A 17455-nucleotide genomic window follows, 5' to 3' on the forward strand; every position below is an offset into this window, starting at 1 on the left:
AAGCAATTTTTCCTTTTTTACTTTGGTAGTAGCTTTTTCTGCTCCATGTTTGAGCTGGAGTAGATTTTGTCAATTTTTAACCCTGTTGCGACTTTTTTTTGCGCAGTTGCGACTGTCGCAGTTAATAAATACCTGACTACCCGTAGTCCATTTTAAAATTATTACTACGTAGTTAATTTTTGGAAAACTTGCTTTTCTCGCTTTCCAGTCAAAATGTCGCACGAAAAATCACGTAGTCGCAGTTGCGACAATTTTGCGACAATTATAGTAAATAAAACCTGACTAAACCCGTTGATAAATGTCCATAAATATGCACATATGCACACTACTTGTCACTGGAATGTAGTAGTATGCATTGATGTTTATACGGCTATGTAAATGGTACAATACAGAACTGAAGCCAAAGGAGTTGAGCAAACCACTTGTCACACAATACTTAATTCTGATATATACCATGTAACCCATGCACTGTAATACACCATTAGAAATGTTCTTATTAACCTTTTCATTACTATTTTCAAGTCACTATCATTTTCAATTGATTCTATGGATGATTGGAGGGCACACTTTGACATATCTGTCTAGGGTACCAAAATGCCTCGTCCTAGCCCTGGTGGAATGTGGCTACTGACAGACTTAAATTCTAAACCGGGACAGCTCCCCTTACGGAACAAGATGATGCGATTAACCAGCCCCCTGGCTTCTATTTCCTTTTATATCACTATAGTGATAAGTATTTTCAATAATCTTTAAGAATTAGCTGACAGATCAGTCACATCTGTAAATGGAAAGTTGAGCTGGAACAATGACTAAGCTAGGGTAATGGTTAGAACATGCACGAAACTGAATATACATCACCAGATTATGAATCAATAGGTAACATACCAGAACAGCTTATAGTATAGCTCAGCTAGAAACATTAAAGTATGAGTACAATATTTGCTGAAAAATAAAGTATGTTATATTAAATGTACTCTAGCTTCTATGCCCAATGTTCAATTAGGGTCATATTGGCCCACCAGAGTAACAGATGATGCTTCAGTGCGCCTTAGGTCTGACACAATATTTGCCCATAATACAACAGGGATTCAAAGGTCCTTACAGCTTGTTAGGGGGATGAGTGAACCCTTTTGTGAATAGATGTCACATTAAATGAACACATTGCATGAGGAATAAAACAAACCCAATTTTACAAGCTGACTTTGGAATTAACCATATGCCCTTAGGATCTGATTCTTATGGAATAGTTAGAAATAAACTATTAGACCTAATTGATGATATGTCCAGTATGTACAGTTACATCCACTAAAATTATTAAGAAGGATCTGCAGCTTGTGGTTAGCCCAGATAAAGACCATTTTCTTTAACTTGGCTCCTGAGTTAGGAGAGAAGGCAGAAAAAAAAATATATATACAGTGTAAGTAATGGCATGAAAAAGAAAATTCACCTTTATACACAGTGACATTACTGGTAACTTTAGGCCCCAGGGTTGAATACCCTACACTATGGCAACAGTCAGGGTATGACTCACTCCCATTATTGTTTCCATCACACTAAAAGGCAAGTGTGGGCTGTAGGAAGGCAGGTTTCTCCATGTTGTCTTTAACCTTGGGCTGGCAAGTTTGCATGATCACCTGAATCTGGGATTGCGTTCCCAGTAAGAAGACCCCAGAATCATCACAATATAGGAAATACAATTGATTTCCCTTTGCCATAGTTACCTCTAGTAATAATTATTTTGATATCTTCATGTTTTAAAACTGATGTGAAAACATTATAAGATAAGGGTAAATAATATGTAAAAAGTAAAGTAGCATAATAGAATTGTACAGAAAAGGAGAAAACTATTTTCTCAGAATTAAAGTCCACTTGTGAATGAACCAAAAATCTTTCTGTTTATGAAACATAATGTTTTATGACCTTATTCGGTTTCTTGAACTTAAATTTTTCTTAACCCAAACATCTTGCACCTTAGGGTCAACTTCTAACAATGCCCGTAACTTAATCCTGCTTCGCACAAGACATAGATGGAATTTCTATTCCACCTGGGGAATGAAAATTCCTTCCTTATCAACAAGTGCTATTTTAAATCTAATACCAATAATTTCACGGAGGACAAGCTTTCTGCTCATGATTGCACAATTGTGGCAAATGCCCTTTAATTCAGTTTTATGCATTATGACCATGTGAAACTGGCTCATGCAAACAGCAAAGTCATGAACCTCAACATGCAGTTTCTATGGTTCTCTATTATGAAATGTGACACAGAATCGTGCCTGTGGCAGTATATTCTGCTCTAGAAGATATGTAAAATAGATAGCATATTTAAAATAAGGCATATAATGGAAAATACCATAATTTTCTCCCCCAAATGGTTTTGTATGAAATTAGAGTGTGTTTATGGATTTCTGCAAGTGTCATACTGCTACTTCTTTGCAATATGGTTGTGTGCAGGAGCCCTAACTTTGATAAAATGTTATATACTAGTTTCAGTGGAAATGTCAAGAGAAAGGTGAAATAAAAATTATACTATGGTCATTTTTCTAAACTTCAATGCTATTTTGGGTGCAGGGATATAGGGGTTCTCACGCACTACAAAATTGATGGTTTATCCTTAGAATAGGCCATTAATAACAACCCAACTTTTGGTCCCCTTGTGAATCAGCAGACAGTAGATGTTCCCAGAGGCTGTGTAGTTGTGTTTGGTAAACAGTGAAGGGGGCTAGCATTGTGGCCCCTTTAGTTATCTGATCACCTAGGTGCCAAAAGTTGGACCCCAATGATCTAATATTAATAGCCTAGACTAAGGGTAAGCCATATTTTTGGAGAATTTGGAAGATCCCTTTAATATGTAGTGACACAAAATATGTATAGTTAATATATGACTTTGTATATGGGTATGATGCATTGCATGTTATTTCATTATATAATTATAATACAACATGACACTAAAATAATAATCCATCTCTATACCAAACAAGGACAACATATTTTCTGGATTACAGGAATTTTGGTAATTATGCTGAAAAATAGGAAAGAATAAACTATATCTGATAATGTCCACCATAGGAAGCAGGAAAGAGGGATAAATGTGTATAGGAGATTACATTATTCTAGCCTAGTCCCTACCAAAGTCAAGGTTGTTGACATAAACCCTCAATCATTGTCTCCATTTCTACTGTTATCTATTTAATTGTGGATGGAGTAATTTTAAAGCATAACAGCAGGAACGTTTCACCACAATGAATCTCAGAGATGGTTCCCTGGGTCTGCAATTGGGGAGCAGCGAAGTGTAACTGTGGGAAAAGGGAAAGGGACATGGGAATTCAGAGACTCTTTGTGTAGGATTTTTACTGCTTCCTGTATGACATCAGCATCTCCATGATGACTCTTTCATGGTCCAACATATGCAAGACCATGTGCTGCAATGACAAAGATCAGTTATTCAAATAATAACACTTATCTAAAAAAAAAGTCTTCACCTTTCCGGGCTCACATTCAGTCCCATCCGCCCAAGGGGTGTGTTGAGTCCGGCAGCCTTTGTGAGGCCCCTCCATGTTAATGCACCACAGTCTCCGACACTGCATTTGCTACATGGGTAGAAAGGAACACACAGTTTATTCCCAGGCAGTTTAATGTATAACACGTAAATGTATCTATTCAGTGAAAATTGCCTACGCTGCACTTTAATAAAACACTTTCACAGAGCTCAGCTTCATTATACAAAGAAAGAAACCCACTTTGTACAGCTTTAATGACCCTCGTTCTACCCTCAAACAACCTATTTAAATATGGAACAAAGTTTACATTCACAGGGAAATGCTTTAAACCTGGGAAAGACACATTAACAGTGATTGGTACATAACCAACACATTACTGCGTGTCCCACTACAACAAAGAATAGTATAATCCAATGGCATAAACTGCAAAGTATGCAGAATAGATAATTTATATTATAACATTATTGGTAGCTATTGAAAGAGATGCCTGGCAGCAAACAACTGGGAAATGAGACATTGCTGATGTATGAATGCACTTGGGTATCATATACATGGCAGCATTATGGTTTCTTGGATGCTCCGAGTTGTATGGGGGTGCAATATTGAATCAGAGTCTTTACTGTGCCACCATATGGCTTTCATTTCTCACAGGGGCACACAGAAGTGTTACATTCAGGTTCATAGGATATGAAAAAACATGCCAAGCTCCATAGTACTTCTTAGCACTGAGGCCCAGGAGTGTTAAGAAAACTAGCAGTTGTAAACATGGAGAACCGCCAAAAGCACATTGTAACAATAGCACAGCAAGACTATATATATATTCATTAATTCAAAATATAAAGGTACTAACCATATATGGGCACACCTGCGATCCAGGCCCAAATATCAACTCACATTGCTTATTGACATTGTATATGACACCAGGCATTTGCTGAGGCAAGGAGTATGATCTTGATACAGGTTCATCAAGCAAGCATTCCCCATATCCTGTACTGGAAGGGAATGGCACAGAATCAGCACTGTATAAATGACCATCCCTGACATACCACTTTTGTCTTTTTGCAATTGTATACAATGAACAATACATTTTCACCACAAGATCTTTCTTGTATTTTTCCAGCAGCAAATATTATTTCACTTGATGTTTCCTTATCGTCAAAATACCTTCGATTCTGGCGGTGTACAGAACTATTGAAGATGTCTCTACAGCAGGTATAGAGGAGCGATCATGTACTGAGAATAATTCAGGCATCGCTGACATGAAAGCTTAGGAGAAGAGAAGCTGAAGGGACTTAGAGATGCAGCATTTCTTCATAAAGATTGCTTTAAACAGTTGTCATGTCTACTATTCTGTGTTAGTCTAGCATATGACAGACTCAATAAGTCCTCCTCAAAGAAGAATTTAGTTTTGCTGCTGGACCGTACGCCTTTTATTGAATACTAAACACCTTTATTTATTTTGATACTTGAATGAAAATGTATACAGTATGTTATGCCTAGAAAATGGCCTATGAGACAGGGCAAGAAATAGGCCCCATTTACAAGCTTATATGTTTATATGTTAACAGAATACAAAGCAAAACATATATGTTAATGTTGCCATTAACTAACATTGAGTAACGTATGCTAAAATAACTACACAGCCATCTTTTTAACATTTTAAAAGTACATAAAACACTGAACTCTGCACTCTTTGATCCTGCAAAAAAAGCATGCACTTTAAAGAGTACCTGCCGTTAACCAAAACGTTTTATATAATGTAGATAAAACCATTATATCTATATTTGTAATATACATTGGTTAAAAAATGCATTGCTTGTGTGTATCTGTGAGGAGTCCAAATACAGGAAGTGTGGGTGGACAAGCAGGGTTCTGTGCAGTGAGGACAAGCAGGGCTCTGTACACTGAGGACAAGCAGGGCTCTGTACACTGAGGACAGGCAGGGCTCTGTGCAGTGAGGACAAGCAGGGCTCTGTACACTAAGGACAGGCAAGGCTCTGTACACTGAGGACAGGCAGGGGTCTCTGCACTGAGGGCAAGCAGGGCTCTGTACACTGAGGACAAGCAGGGCTCTGTACACTGAGGACAAGCAGGGCTCTGTGCACTGAGGACAAGCAGGGCTCTGCACACTGAGGATAAGCAGGGATCTGTGCACTGAGGACAAGCCGGGTTCTGTACACTGAGGACAAGCAGGGCTCTGTACACTGAGGACAAGCAGGGCTCTGTACACTGAGGACAAGCAGGGCTCTGTACACTTAGGACAAGCAGGGCTCTGTACACTGAGGACAACCAGGGCTCTGTACACTGAGGACAAGCAGGACTCTGTGCACTGAGGACAAGCAGGGCTCTATGCACTGAGGACAAGCTTGTACTGCCCTCGCTTCCTGTGTTTGGACTCCTCATAGAGACATACAGGCAATAACTTCAGGGACAGCATTTTGTCACCCAAACATATACAAATTTTTCAATCAATGTATTACAAATATACTGTACATGGAATGGTATATTCTACATTATATGAAAAGTTTTTGTTAACGGTCTTTGAGTTCTTGTGTCATGCACTGCCCACCAGGCACTGTACTAGCATTGTACAGACTGTCAGTTTTGGCTGCAGGGTCCCTTTATGTTTTTTTTTATTTAAATAAGACTAAACAGAAGAAGTACATATAATGACCACATATGCTAATAATATACTATGAGCAACCAATGCAGTGAAGTAAGAAAATTCAGGTTTTCAGTTGGCAATAATTTACATATACCGTATATACTCGAGTATAAGCTGAGTTTTTCAGCACGATTTTTCGTGCTGAAAACACCCCCCTCGGCTTATACTCGAGTGAACTCTCCACCCGCAGTGGTCTTCAACCTGCGGACCTCCAGAGGTTTCAAAACTACAACTCCCAGCAAGCCCGGGCAGCCATCGGCTGTCCGGGCTTGCTGGGAGTTGTAGTTTTGAAACCTCCGGAGGTCCGCAGGTTGAAGACCACTGCGGTCTTCGATATCATTCAGCCCCCTCTCACCGCCCTTTAGTTCTGTACAGTACTCGCCTCCGCTCGGCGCTGGTCCGGTGCTGCAGGACTGTCCGGTGAGGAGGTCGTCCGGTGGGATACTGGTTCCGGGCTGCTATCTTCACCGGGGAGGCCTCTTCTAAGCGCTTCGGGCCCGGCCCCAGAATAGTCACGTTGCCTTGACAACGACGCAGATGTACGTTCATTACCAACGTACTTCTGAGTCATTGTCAAGGCAACGCCTCTATTCCGGGCCGGAAGCGCGGAGAAGAGGCACCCCCGGTGAAGATAGCAGCCCGGAACCACTATCCGACCGGACCACTCTCCTCTCCGGACAGCCCTGCAGCATCGGACAAGCGCCAAGCGGAGGTGAGTACTGTACAGAACTAAAGGGGGTGAGAGGGGGCTGGATGATGTCGAAGGCCGCAGTGGTCTTCAACCTGCGGACCTCCGGAGGTTCCAAAACTACAACTCCCAGCTGCCCGGGCTTGCTGGGAGTTGTAGTTTTGAAACCTCTGGAGGTCCGCAGGTTGAAGACCACTGAGGGCGGATGATGAGAAGAGGATGATGAAGGGGGGGGGGGTGTGGGATGATGACAAGAGGATGATGAAGGGGGGGTGTGGGATGATGACAAGGGGGTGATGAAGGGGGGTGGGGATGATGACAAGGGGATGATGAAGGGGGGTGTGTGGGATGATTACAAGGGGATGATGAAGGGGGGTGGGGATGATGACAAGGGGATGATGAAGGGGGGTGGGGATGATGACAAGGGGATGATAAGGGGGGTGGGGATGATGACAAGGGGATGATGAAGGGGGGATGTGTGGGATGATGACAAGGGGATGATGACAGGTGATGATGATGAGGGTCTGGATGATGAGAGGCGGTGATGATGATGAGGATGTTAATGACGGGTCTGGATGATGACAGGGGGGGGATGATGTATTTCCCACCCTAGGCTTATACTCGAGTCAATAACTTTTCCTGGGATTTTGGGTTGAAATTAGGGGCCTCGGCTTATACTCGGTTCGGCTTATACTCGAGTATATACGGTAAGTGGCATCCCATATTTAAGATGTGAGTCCTCAATAATGGTACCACCCAGAACAAAAATGCTTGGTATTTGTGCACCCTCCATGCCCTTTTAGGACCCCTGATCTAGTTCCTGAACCCCTTGCTTGCTATGAATGCTTTTCTATTGAGACGGGTGACCTGTTTCTGACACTTCATCTTTGTCTGGAAACAGTACCACTCTTGCTCAAGGCCTTCAACTGGTATTGATATACAACTGGGAGTTATAGTTTTGGTTTTGCAAAAGCTGGTGACACACTGTTTGGAAAACACTGACATAAGGTAATCAGTCATGTTGAAAATAAAGTCTGATATACAGGCGTGTTATAGAGCTGGGGGAGCTGAGCAGATGGAAATATGGTTTTGTGGTCATTTATTCATGTAAATCTCTGATCATTCTGGGCAAAATAGTCAAGTAGGCGGTCCTGACAGCTATCTGAGTATGTGTCCATATAAAGAGATCTTTCAATCAATTAGTAGGCCCACCCATAAAAAATTTGAATGAGCAAATATTTACATAAATAAAAGATGAGTTAGGACATTTTCAGACAGTTTTCATATTTCCGTGAGTATATCCATGGAAGAATTCTGCCAGAAATTCTACCAAAATGTACTGCCCATAGATTTTAATGGGATTCCACTGTCCCATTCACACAGTGGAATTTCTGCAGCTGCAATTTCTCCACAGAAGTTCTGTATTCAGCAAAATTTAGCTAATTTAATTTTACTAGTCTCTAATTTTACGGAATTTCCAAGTGGAATCTGATTAAAGTAGGGGCTTTGAATATCAACAGAATTCTGCATTTTGAGAACACAGAATTTCGCTAAAATTCTGGCGCAATTCTGACGGGATTCTGCAATTCCATTCAGCAACCTTTGCAGAATGGAAATTATGCAGAATTGTGGAAAGTCCGCCATTGGAACATGGCCTTGGAGTATGTTCACAGGGCCAAATTTCTGTGTGAAATTTTGCGAAAGAATTCCGACAGAAATTCTGCTGTAATTTACTGCAAATTGATTTGAATGGGATTCTGCAGTCCCATTCAGACAGCAGAATTTCCACAGCGGGCGTACCGCTGCAGAAATTCTGCTTTCCGCATTCTGTCTAAGTATAAGACTAGTCTTAAATTTAGCGGAATTCTTTGGTGGAATCGTATTGAAATCAATGGGGCTTGAATTTCACCAGCATTCAGTGTTTAGATAACACAGAATTCTTCTAAAATCCACCAAAACTCCACTGCAATGCCACAACTCTGTTCAGCAAGCTTTGCTAAACAGAATTTCTGCAGAATTGCGGACATTTTGCTGTGTGAGCATATCCTTATACTGAAACTATTTTCACAAAACTATGCTGGAGATTTATCAAACCATGTGCAAAGGAACAGTGGAGCTGTTACCCATAGTAACCTTTCAGATTGCTTCTTTAATTTTTAAAAAGGTCTCTGAAAAATGAAAGCTGGATGTTTATATCAATCTGCTCATCTCCTCCTGCTCTGTAACATGATGTCTGCAGCTCAGACCACATATTCAATGTGACCCAGGTTCCCTTTAATGTCCAGTCATTGAGGAGGAGACCACTAGACCATTGCCTTAAGTGTTTTCCTTCTACAAGATTCCTGTTGCATATAAACAAAGCAGTCTGTTAGCATTAAATCGCAATCATATTATAAGAAAACCACTGTGCCATTGTGACTCTAACAAGCGACTTGGGCGAGGCATAGAAATGTTCATGGTGCTTTGCAGAGGAGGCCTTGTTTCCTCTCCCTATCCAGGTATCCCCTCACTCTGTCATACCAGAACAAAATGTCCAATTAGAAAATCCTAGGCCAGCATGAGACCACCGGTTACTGTGGTTACCCTGTTTCTACGGACAAGGAATGCTCAGCAAGGGCTGCCAGCAGACTGAGATTACGCCTTTTTTTTTATTACCGCATTCAGCGTCTGTAATAATTTATTAGTTCAAGAAGACCGTCTTCATGCATCATACTAAGAGACTTCGTGGGAGTCCACTTTAGAATGTGAGACATCCGTGCCACTCAACGTCTCCGCCGCAGACCGTAGTCTCTCCGAGTGTCACCAGAGACAAATAAATGTGCACTATTAAAACTATGTACTGGCAAGAAAATGGCAGGTTCTGACATTTGAACAATCCCTCACAAGATATAGCAGAGGTTCTTAAATCTGTTTTGATGTACTGTGTATACCTAGCTGACAGGAATTTGAGGGTTACCCATGCATGAAGGAAAAATATGCCAGAAAATGCCAGTAACTTTGATATGACAAAATACTTTGCAATATACACAAAGGCTTCATGTATTTCTATGCCTTTGACAGGACGGTGGATATTTGAAGTGCCTTTAAGCTCTGTGAGGGGACAAATTTCCTTTAAACTCCTCAAGGTGACACAAATTTAAACAATGTTTCCCTGGTGGAAGCTGTAAAAGAAAATTCTTCAAAGCTTTAGGCTTTCTTTTTGTAAAGTGTTGGTTATTTTTTATTCAGAAAGATTTCATTACCATATGAAATGGGTAAGGAATAGTAACTATAATAAAAAAATACTGTCATTGAGAAGAGAGAGAGAGGGTACAATTCAGGCAGAGACATTAAATGAAGGAATATTTTATCCTCTTGAAGTCACACATATATGTCAAGACAAAACTGGTATGATTTTTTGGTTCCACCATGAGATATGCTACTCACACCCTGGTACAAAGTCTCTCTCCGAATGGAGATCATCACTCTCCAATATGTCAGATCTCCCATTTCTGTCCTTGTCCCCCTCCTACAAATGTATAGACATTGGCCCTCATTTACTTTTGCATTGCGCCAGAAATTCTGTCTGCACAAGAATTTGCGCCAGAATTGAAAAAACCCAGACTAACTCTCCCAAAAATGGGCATGTCCATTGAGAAAAGGGGCGTGTTCCCAACATTTTCACAAAAACCCAACATATCTACTAAGGTTTCCACAGAAAATGTGGTGGAAAACCAGACAGGAAACCAGACAGATCAGAGCATGTGTAAAAAAAGCAAAATGTAGGGAAAGTGGAAAATGTAGGGAAACCTTAGTAACTACCGTGGAAAAATAAATTGTAGCGAGTTAAAACCCACAAAGAAACCTACACTCCACTCTTAGTAAAAAGGGCCCTTATGTCACCTTTTTCTATCCAGTTTCCCACCAACAATCGGAAGACAGTGGTTGCCACCCTAGACCTCAAGACAAAATACAGGTATTTACTCACTTACTAATGTCTACTGGTCTGACATGGAAACACAGTTTACTAAAATATAGACTGGATGTCCTCCCCTCTATTTGAAAATCCCTTACCCTTCTTCTGTCTTTTTTACACATCCCGAAAAAAATTCACAGTACGCTATCCATATTATATAAATATGTTTCGCTTTTGAACATGTTGGATGCCGGGGGATCTATTAAAAAATGGGCTTCCCGTAGGCTCATACCATATTGGTGCAACAAGTGATCATAGACACCAAAGAAAATTATAAAAGGAATCTTTAGTATAGGACAACGCGTTATGAAACACTAACTCACTCTTCATAAAGTCCATACAGAATGAGCACAATACAAACTTTATAAAAGATCATAAAACCCCAAATTTACCAACAGGAGCGTTCCGTGACCCCAAGGTCACCGCCATGCATGTGCCGAAAGTGTGCAAGTACTTGTTGCACTGCTTCCGTCTGCACGTATGGAAAGCCTATTTTTTTTATTGATCCCCCTGGGATCCATCTTCTTCTAAAGCAGGACTGTCCTCCCCAACTGGTTAGGGTTGCAGGCAGCTGACAGAGAACATATCCACTACAATATGCCCTATTAGGTGTTGAGCCCTGAATCCAACACCATAAGGCAAGCAGTACATTTGCGTTCTTTGTCTATTTGTTATATTGAGGTAACAGAACCAGGTAGCACCCAAGCTTGTATGTTTTTGTTTTCACTCTGCATTATGTTTCTCTTTGGGCATAGATGCTGACCAGTGGGAGATTTAGCTACCACTAAGCTTTGACTATAAGGCCCCATAGGAAAAGGTTTGAAAAACTCCTGCCTAGGTAACTGTCTAATGCAACAACAACAAAAAGCTTGTCAGGATCACAACTAGAGGAGCTCTGTAACAATGTTCATTGGTGGAAGAAATATACTCCAATTAAAAAAAATACAAACGAATAAAACAATTTTAATCTAAAATTCCTTTAATTTGGTATCTGAATGCCCACCCATTCCCACACTTTGGCACATATTCAGAGAATATTTTCCCAAGACTTAGAGTAGAAGATTAAAGAAATGTGGTACTAACTCTAGGAACTGTGTGATATACTTCCTGCTACATTTGGACCACATCCAGGGGTTGGTGTAAAAATTGAGCGTTGGAGCCATAACATGTTGCTGCTTGCCCCCCTCTTCTTTACACTTATTACTGTCATCATGCGGCATATTGAATCTGAGGAAACATGGAGATGAGTCAGTCAACAATATGTAAAATAAGTATAAATCAGGGCAGATTATCTAATACACAATGAGAATCTCACTAGAGTGACAAACAGTAAGTGCACTTGCAGTAAGGCGTGGTAGGAATGGTCAACAACTAACAGTCCTGTCACATCTTATTTGCTATGGTAGATTTGATATGTCAGGGTTTGCTTCTGTCATTTCATCTTTTTCAGCAGAAGAAAAGGAAGTAGCAGGAACAGCAGCTTTGATAATTTAACATTGTGTCTGGCACTGTTATATGAGCACTTCATCAAACTGTATTATGAAAGTACAGTAGCTGTCAATGGTATGAAGGCACAATAGCTGTTAGGGTTATGTAGGCACTGAAGCTTTCAGGAGCATTATAGCAGTCAGTATTTATGGGGGCACTGTAACTGTCAATATAATGGGGACACTGTAGATGTTAGTGGTATGGGGTACTATAGCTGTCAGTATAATGGGGGCACTGTAGATGTCAATGTTATGGGAGCATTAAAGCTGTTAGTATTATGGAACACTATAGCTGTCAGTTTTATGGGGGCACTGTAGATGTCAGTGTTATAGGAGGTATTCTAGCTGTCAGTACTTTGGGGGCACTGTAGATTTCAGTGTTAAAAGGGCATTGCAGCTGTCAGCATTATGTGGGGAAGTGTATCCATCAGTATTATGGGGAAGTGTATCCATCAGTATATGGAGAAGTGTATCCATCAGTATATGGAGAAGTGCATCCATCAGTATTATGGGGAAGTGTATCCATCAGCTTTATGGGAAAGTGTATCCATTAGTATATATGGGGAAGTGTATCCATCAGCTTTATGGGGAAGTGTATCCATCAGTATATGGGGAAGTGTATCCATCAGCTTCATGGGGGCAGTTTATCCGTCAGTTTTAGAGGGGCATAGCAGCTGCCAAGATTTTGTAACCTTCACTTTGAAAATGAGTTTACTAGGACAATACCTTTAGATACCATAGTTATCTATACGAGATACATAGATAAACATGAAAAAAAGAAAGAAATGAGATAGACAGATGGATAGATGTCCAACAAGTGTTTACACGCAGTGATTTATCAATATAATGTGAAAAGTTCTATAACCTATAGGCCCAGATTTATCAAACAGTGTGAGAGAAAAAATAGAATGGTTTTCCCACAAGAACCAATCACAGCTTAGCTTTAACTTTACCAGAGCTCATTAGCTGAGCTGTGATTGGCTGCTGTGGGAAAATCTCTCTATTTTCTCTCTGACACAGTTTGATAAATCTGGGCCATAAAGTCTAAACATTGAGAAGACATTCATCCATTGCTGAGGTATAAATAAGACTCCTGCATATATACAGCACAATATATATATATATATATATATATATATATATATATATATATATAAAAAATCCAAAGAGAACAGCACTCCTGTAGTTCCTTACAAAAATGATGAGGTGCACATAGTCACGACAGATCCAGGTCACAGATCTCCATAGACAGCAAACGAAATAGGCGACAGCACTCTCATAAGATGCAAATAAGCTGTCTTTATTCACATAGGCGTGGTGGCGGCGTTTCGGCTAGCTCACCTAGCCATTATCGAGCCATTAGGTGAGCTAGCCGAAACGTCGCCACCACGCCTATGTGAATAAAGACAGCTTATTTGCATCTTATGAGAGTGCTGTCGCCTATTTCGTTTGCTATATATATATATATATATATATATATATATATATATATATATAATCACAAAAGGTCCTGTCTGATGACCCAGGTTTTTTATATGCTACATTAATTTCCACCTAATAACCCATAAATGTGGTCAGGTAGCTGCTGAGAAAATTGCTAGATGTGAAAATCATAGCTTGTGAACCCATCCTAAGGTGGATATAGAATGGTTTATTTCAAAGACAAATGTATTTACATGAAACGTACACATGTCCAAGCTCATGTGCTATCGTAAACGCCGTGCTTAGGCCATTGTCTTCACTGATAGAGCAACTCCTGTATGGATCGCACACTGTACCAAGTTCAGCCAGACCTGCCAATAACAAAGATAGATAAACCAAATGATATGATTACTGGATCATGGCTAGATTATATCATACAACATGACTGATGTTTATTTGTATAATTATACTATTCTATAGAAACTGCTGATAAAAATCAGATGTACAGGAATGGATCCTTTAAGAGATCCCATTCATCTGCTCAGCCTGGACTCACTGTTTGATAGCAGTGGTCCCTAAGCAGTGGGGAGGTTTATGACTCCCAGCTGTGTGGCTTGCCATAAGGGTCCTTATAATCATATGCACTGATATTAAAAAATACTGCATACTGTTTGCAAATTATGATGTCTCCATTGTTGAGTTGAATGTTGTCCTGATATGACTCAAAATTGATTGTTGCTCACAAGGTGGAAAAAAAGTTGTGGACCTCAGTTTTATAGGATCCAAAATCTACAGCTTCAAGCATTATAAAACAATAATAAAGGTAAAAAGGAAAATAGTTGTCATAAAAAAATTGAAAATGAATTGGCCAATAACTGCTGAATATATTTTCACAATTTTGACATCACAGTTTTACATTTTGTAGAAAGGCTTATTACTGTTGTAACTACTTATAACCCAGAAAAACCTGTCTGTATTCTAATTATTTTATCCAAATTTCATCCTTAAAGGGGTACTCAGCCCCTAGACATCTTATCCCCTATTCTTTGGATAGGGGATAAGATGTCTAGGGGCGGAGTATCGCTTTAATGGTGGATTGAACTTGATCTATTTGCTTAATAGGGTCCAATTTTTTTTTAAAGCAGTATAAAAAATGATTTAAAAACCCCCCAATGTTTCCCAATAGCTATGGCTAATGTAAGACCAGCCATAAAAGTTTACCCTTCAACATGATGCCTTTGCTCCCATTTCGTGCTTCCGGGTTGGCAATTTAAGGGGTCATCAAGAAGACAAGCCCATTCTGACTATTTTGACAGGATCTGCCATTGATCTAATATGTACAGGGACCTTTTGACTGTCCCTGGAAGACACATTTTGGAGGAAATGAGGATCTGATATGATTTCATAGCTAGATCTCAATATGCCCGATCCTTTGATCCAGCGCCATATTGCAGATTTAGAATCTGCAATATGACCCCTTTACTTCACTATTATGTGTAGTTTTTAGTACAGGTTTACTACACTGCTCAAAAAAATAAAGGGAACAATAAGATAACACATCCTAGATGTGAATGAATGAACTAATCGTATGAAATACTTTCATATTTACATAGTTGAATATGCTGACAACAAAATCACACAAAAATTATCAATGGAAATCAAATTTATCAGCTCATGGAGGTCTGGATATGGAGTCAAACTCAAAATCAAAGTGGAAAACCACACTACAGGCTGATCCAACTTTTATGTAATGTCCTTAAAGCAAGTCAAAATGAGGCTCAGTAGTGTGTGTGTGGCCTCCATGTGCCCGTATGACCTACATACAACGCCTGGGCATGCTCCTGATGAAGTGGTCTCCTGAGAGATGTCCTCCCAGACCTGGACCAAAGCATCCCCCAACTCCTGGACAGTGTGTGGTGCAACATGGTGTATGGAGTGAGACATGATGTCCCAAATGTGCTCAATCGGATTCAGGTCTGGGGAACGGGCGGGCCAGTCCATAGCATCAATGCCTTCCTCTTGGAGGAACTGCTGACACACTCCAGCCACATGAGGTCTAGCATTGTCTTGCATTAGGAGGAACCCAGGGACAACTGCACCAGCATATGGTCTTACAAAAGATCTGAGGATCTCATCTCGGTACCTAATGGAAGTTAGGCTACCTCTACATAAGCACATGGAGGGCTGTGCAGCCCCCCAAAGAAATGCCACCCCACACCATTACTGACCCACCGCCAAACCAGTCATGCTGGAGGATGTTGCAGGCAGCAGAACATTCTCAACGGCGCCTCCAGACTCTATCATATCTGTCACATGTACTCAGTGTGAACCTGCTTTCATCTGTGAGGAGCACAGAATGCCAGTGGCGAATTTGCCAATCTTGGTCTTCTCTGGCAAATGCCAAATGTCCTGTAAGCACAACCCCCACCTGTGGACGTCAGGCCCTCATACCACCCTCACGGAGTCTGTTTCTGACCGTTTGAGTGGACACATGCACATTTGTGGCCTGCTGGAGGTAATTTTGCAGGGCTCTGGCAGTGCTCCTTCTTGCTCAAAGGCGGAGGTAGCGGACCACGTCTCCTGATATATGGGCTTGTCTCCTGTTAGCGCATACATGCTCTGGACACTACGCTGACACACACAGCAAACCTTCTTGCCACAGCTCGCATTGATGTGCCATCCTGGATGAGCTGCACTACCTGAGCCACTTGTGTGGGTTGTAGACTCCGTCTCATGCTGCCACTAGAGTGAAATCACCACAAGAATTCAGAAGTGACCAAAACATCAGCCAGGAAGCATAGGAACTGAGAAGTGGCCTATGGTCACCACCTGCAGAACCACTCCTTTATTGGGGGGGGGGGGGGCTTGCTAATTGTCTATAATTTCCACCTGTTGTCTGTTCTGTTTGCACAACAGCATGTGAAATTGATGTTGCTTCCTGAGTGGACAGCGTGATTTCACAGAAGTGTCATTGACTTGGAGTTACATTGTGTTGCTTAAGTGTTCCCTTTATTTATTTGAGCAGTGTATATGAGCAATATGGATTTTATGTGACCCTAACAACTACACACCATATAGTTACACCCTGGGTCAACTTTAGTGTTTTTAGGAAATTATTAGGAAACTATTAGGAAATTATTTAGCTGTCACAAAGAGCAATATTTCTAACAATATTATGTCCCACAAAAAATGAATGAAATAATATATCTTACCTAAAGTATCACATTTCTCTTGAGCTCTACATATATCCTGTCTGGAAATGAAAAAAAATGTATTTTACAAAGTGGAAATCATTACACACTTGGGGGCAGATTTGTGAAAACTGATGCACATGAAAAAAGTGGGTCAGTTTTCCATAGGGACCTATCAGTACTGCAATTTCCCCTTTGCACCAGTTTTGATTACTCACGTCCATTTAGGTTTATGTCTATTTAAGACAAACATCTATAGATTTATTTTTATGATTGTACAATGGCCTCCAGTCTTTCCATTCACAATGAGAAGTGGGAGAACGGCACATACATAATTTCCACACACTAGACTTTTCCATATATTAAATGTTAATTCATAAAACAGTTTCGAGCTACTTAGAGCAACAGGACCTCAGCTGTGGGATTAGTGTGTTGACGTAAGCCTCGCTAAATGAAATATCTGCTGCTGGTGACAGTATGTTAAACTAATCGTCCACTTCATTTATCACAGTTTACATCGACACCTGTGAAAATCAAAAAAACACCC

At 40.5% G+C, this 17455-nt stretch overlaps 1 protein-coding gene across 6 annotated transcripts in view; it reads right to left on the minus strand.

The window, feature by feature from the left end:
- ADAMTS9 (ADAM metallopeptidase with thrombospondin type 1 motif 9) overlaps positions 1 to 17455 on the minus strand; it is a 267952-nt gene that overhangs the window by 167849 nt on the left and 82648 nt on the right. For all 6 annotated transcript variants that reach the window (XR_008844950.1, XM_056524547.1, XM_056524546.1 and 3 more), the window contains 5 exons: positions 16930 to 16970; positions 13983 to 14088; positions 11892 to 12035; positions 4351 to 4492; positions 3483 to 3590 (listed from right to left, as the gene is read on the minus strand). Coding sequence is in view for 5 of the 6 variants with exons in the window: in XM_056524547.1 (XP_056380522.1) it covers positions 3483 to 3590; positions 4351 to 4492; positions 11892 to 12035; positions 13983 to 14088; positions 16930 to 16970 (541 nt within the window). In the remaining variant the exon portion in view is untranslated. The remainder of the gene's footprint in view (positions 1 to 3482; positions 3591 to 4350; positions 4493 to 11891; positions 12036 to 13982; positions 14089 to 16929; positions 16971 to 17455) is intronic.

Source organism: Hyla sarda, chromosome 6, assembly GCF_029499605.1.
Source record: "Hyla sarda isolate aHylSar1 chromosome 6, aHylSar1.hap1, whole genome shotgun sequence".
Lineage (NCBI taxonomy): Eukaryota > Metazoa > Chordata > Amphibia > Anura > Hylidae > Hyla > Hyla sarda.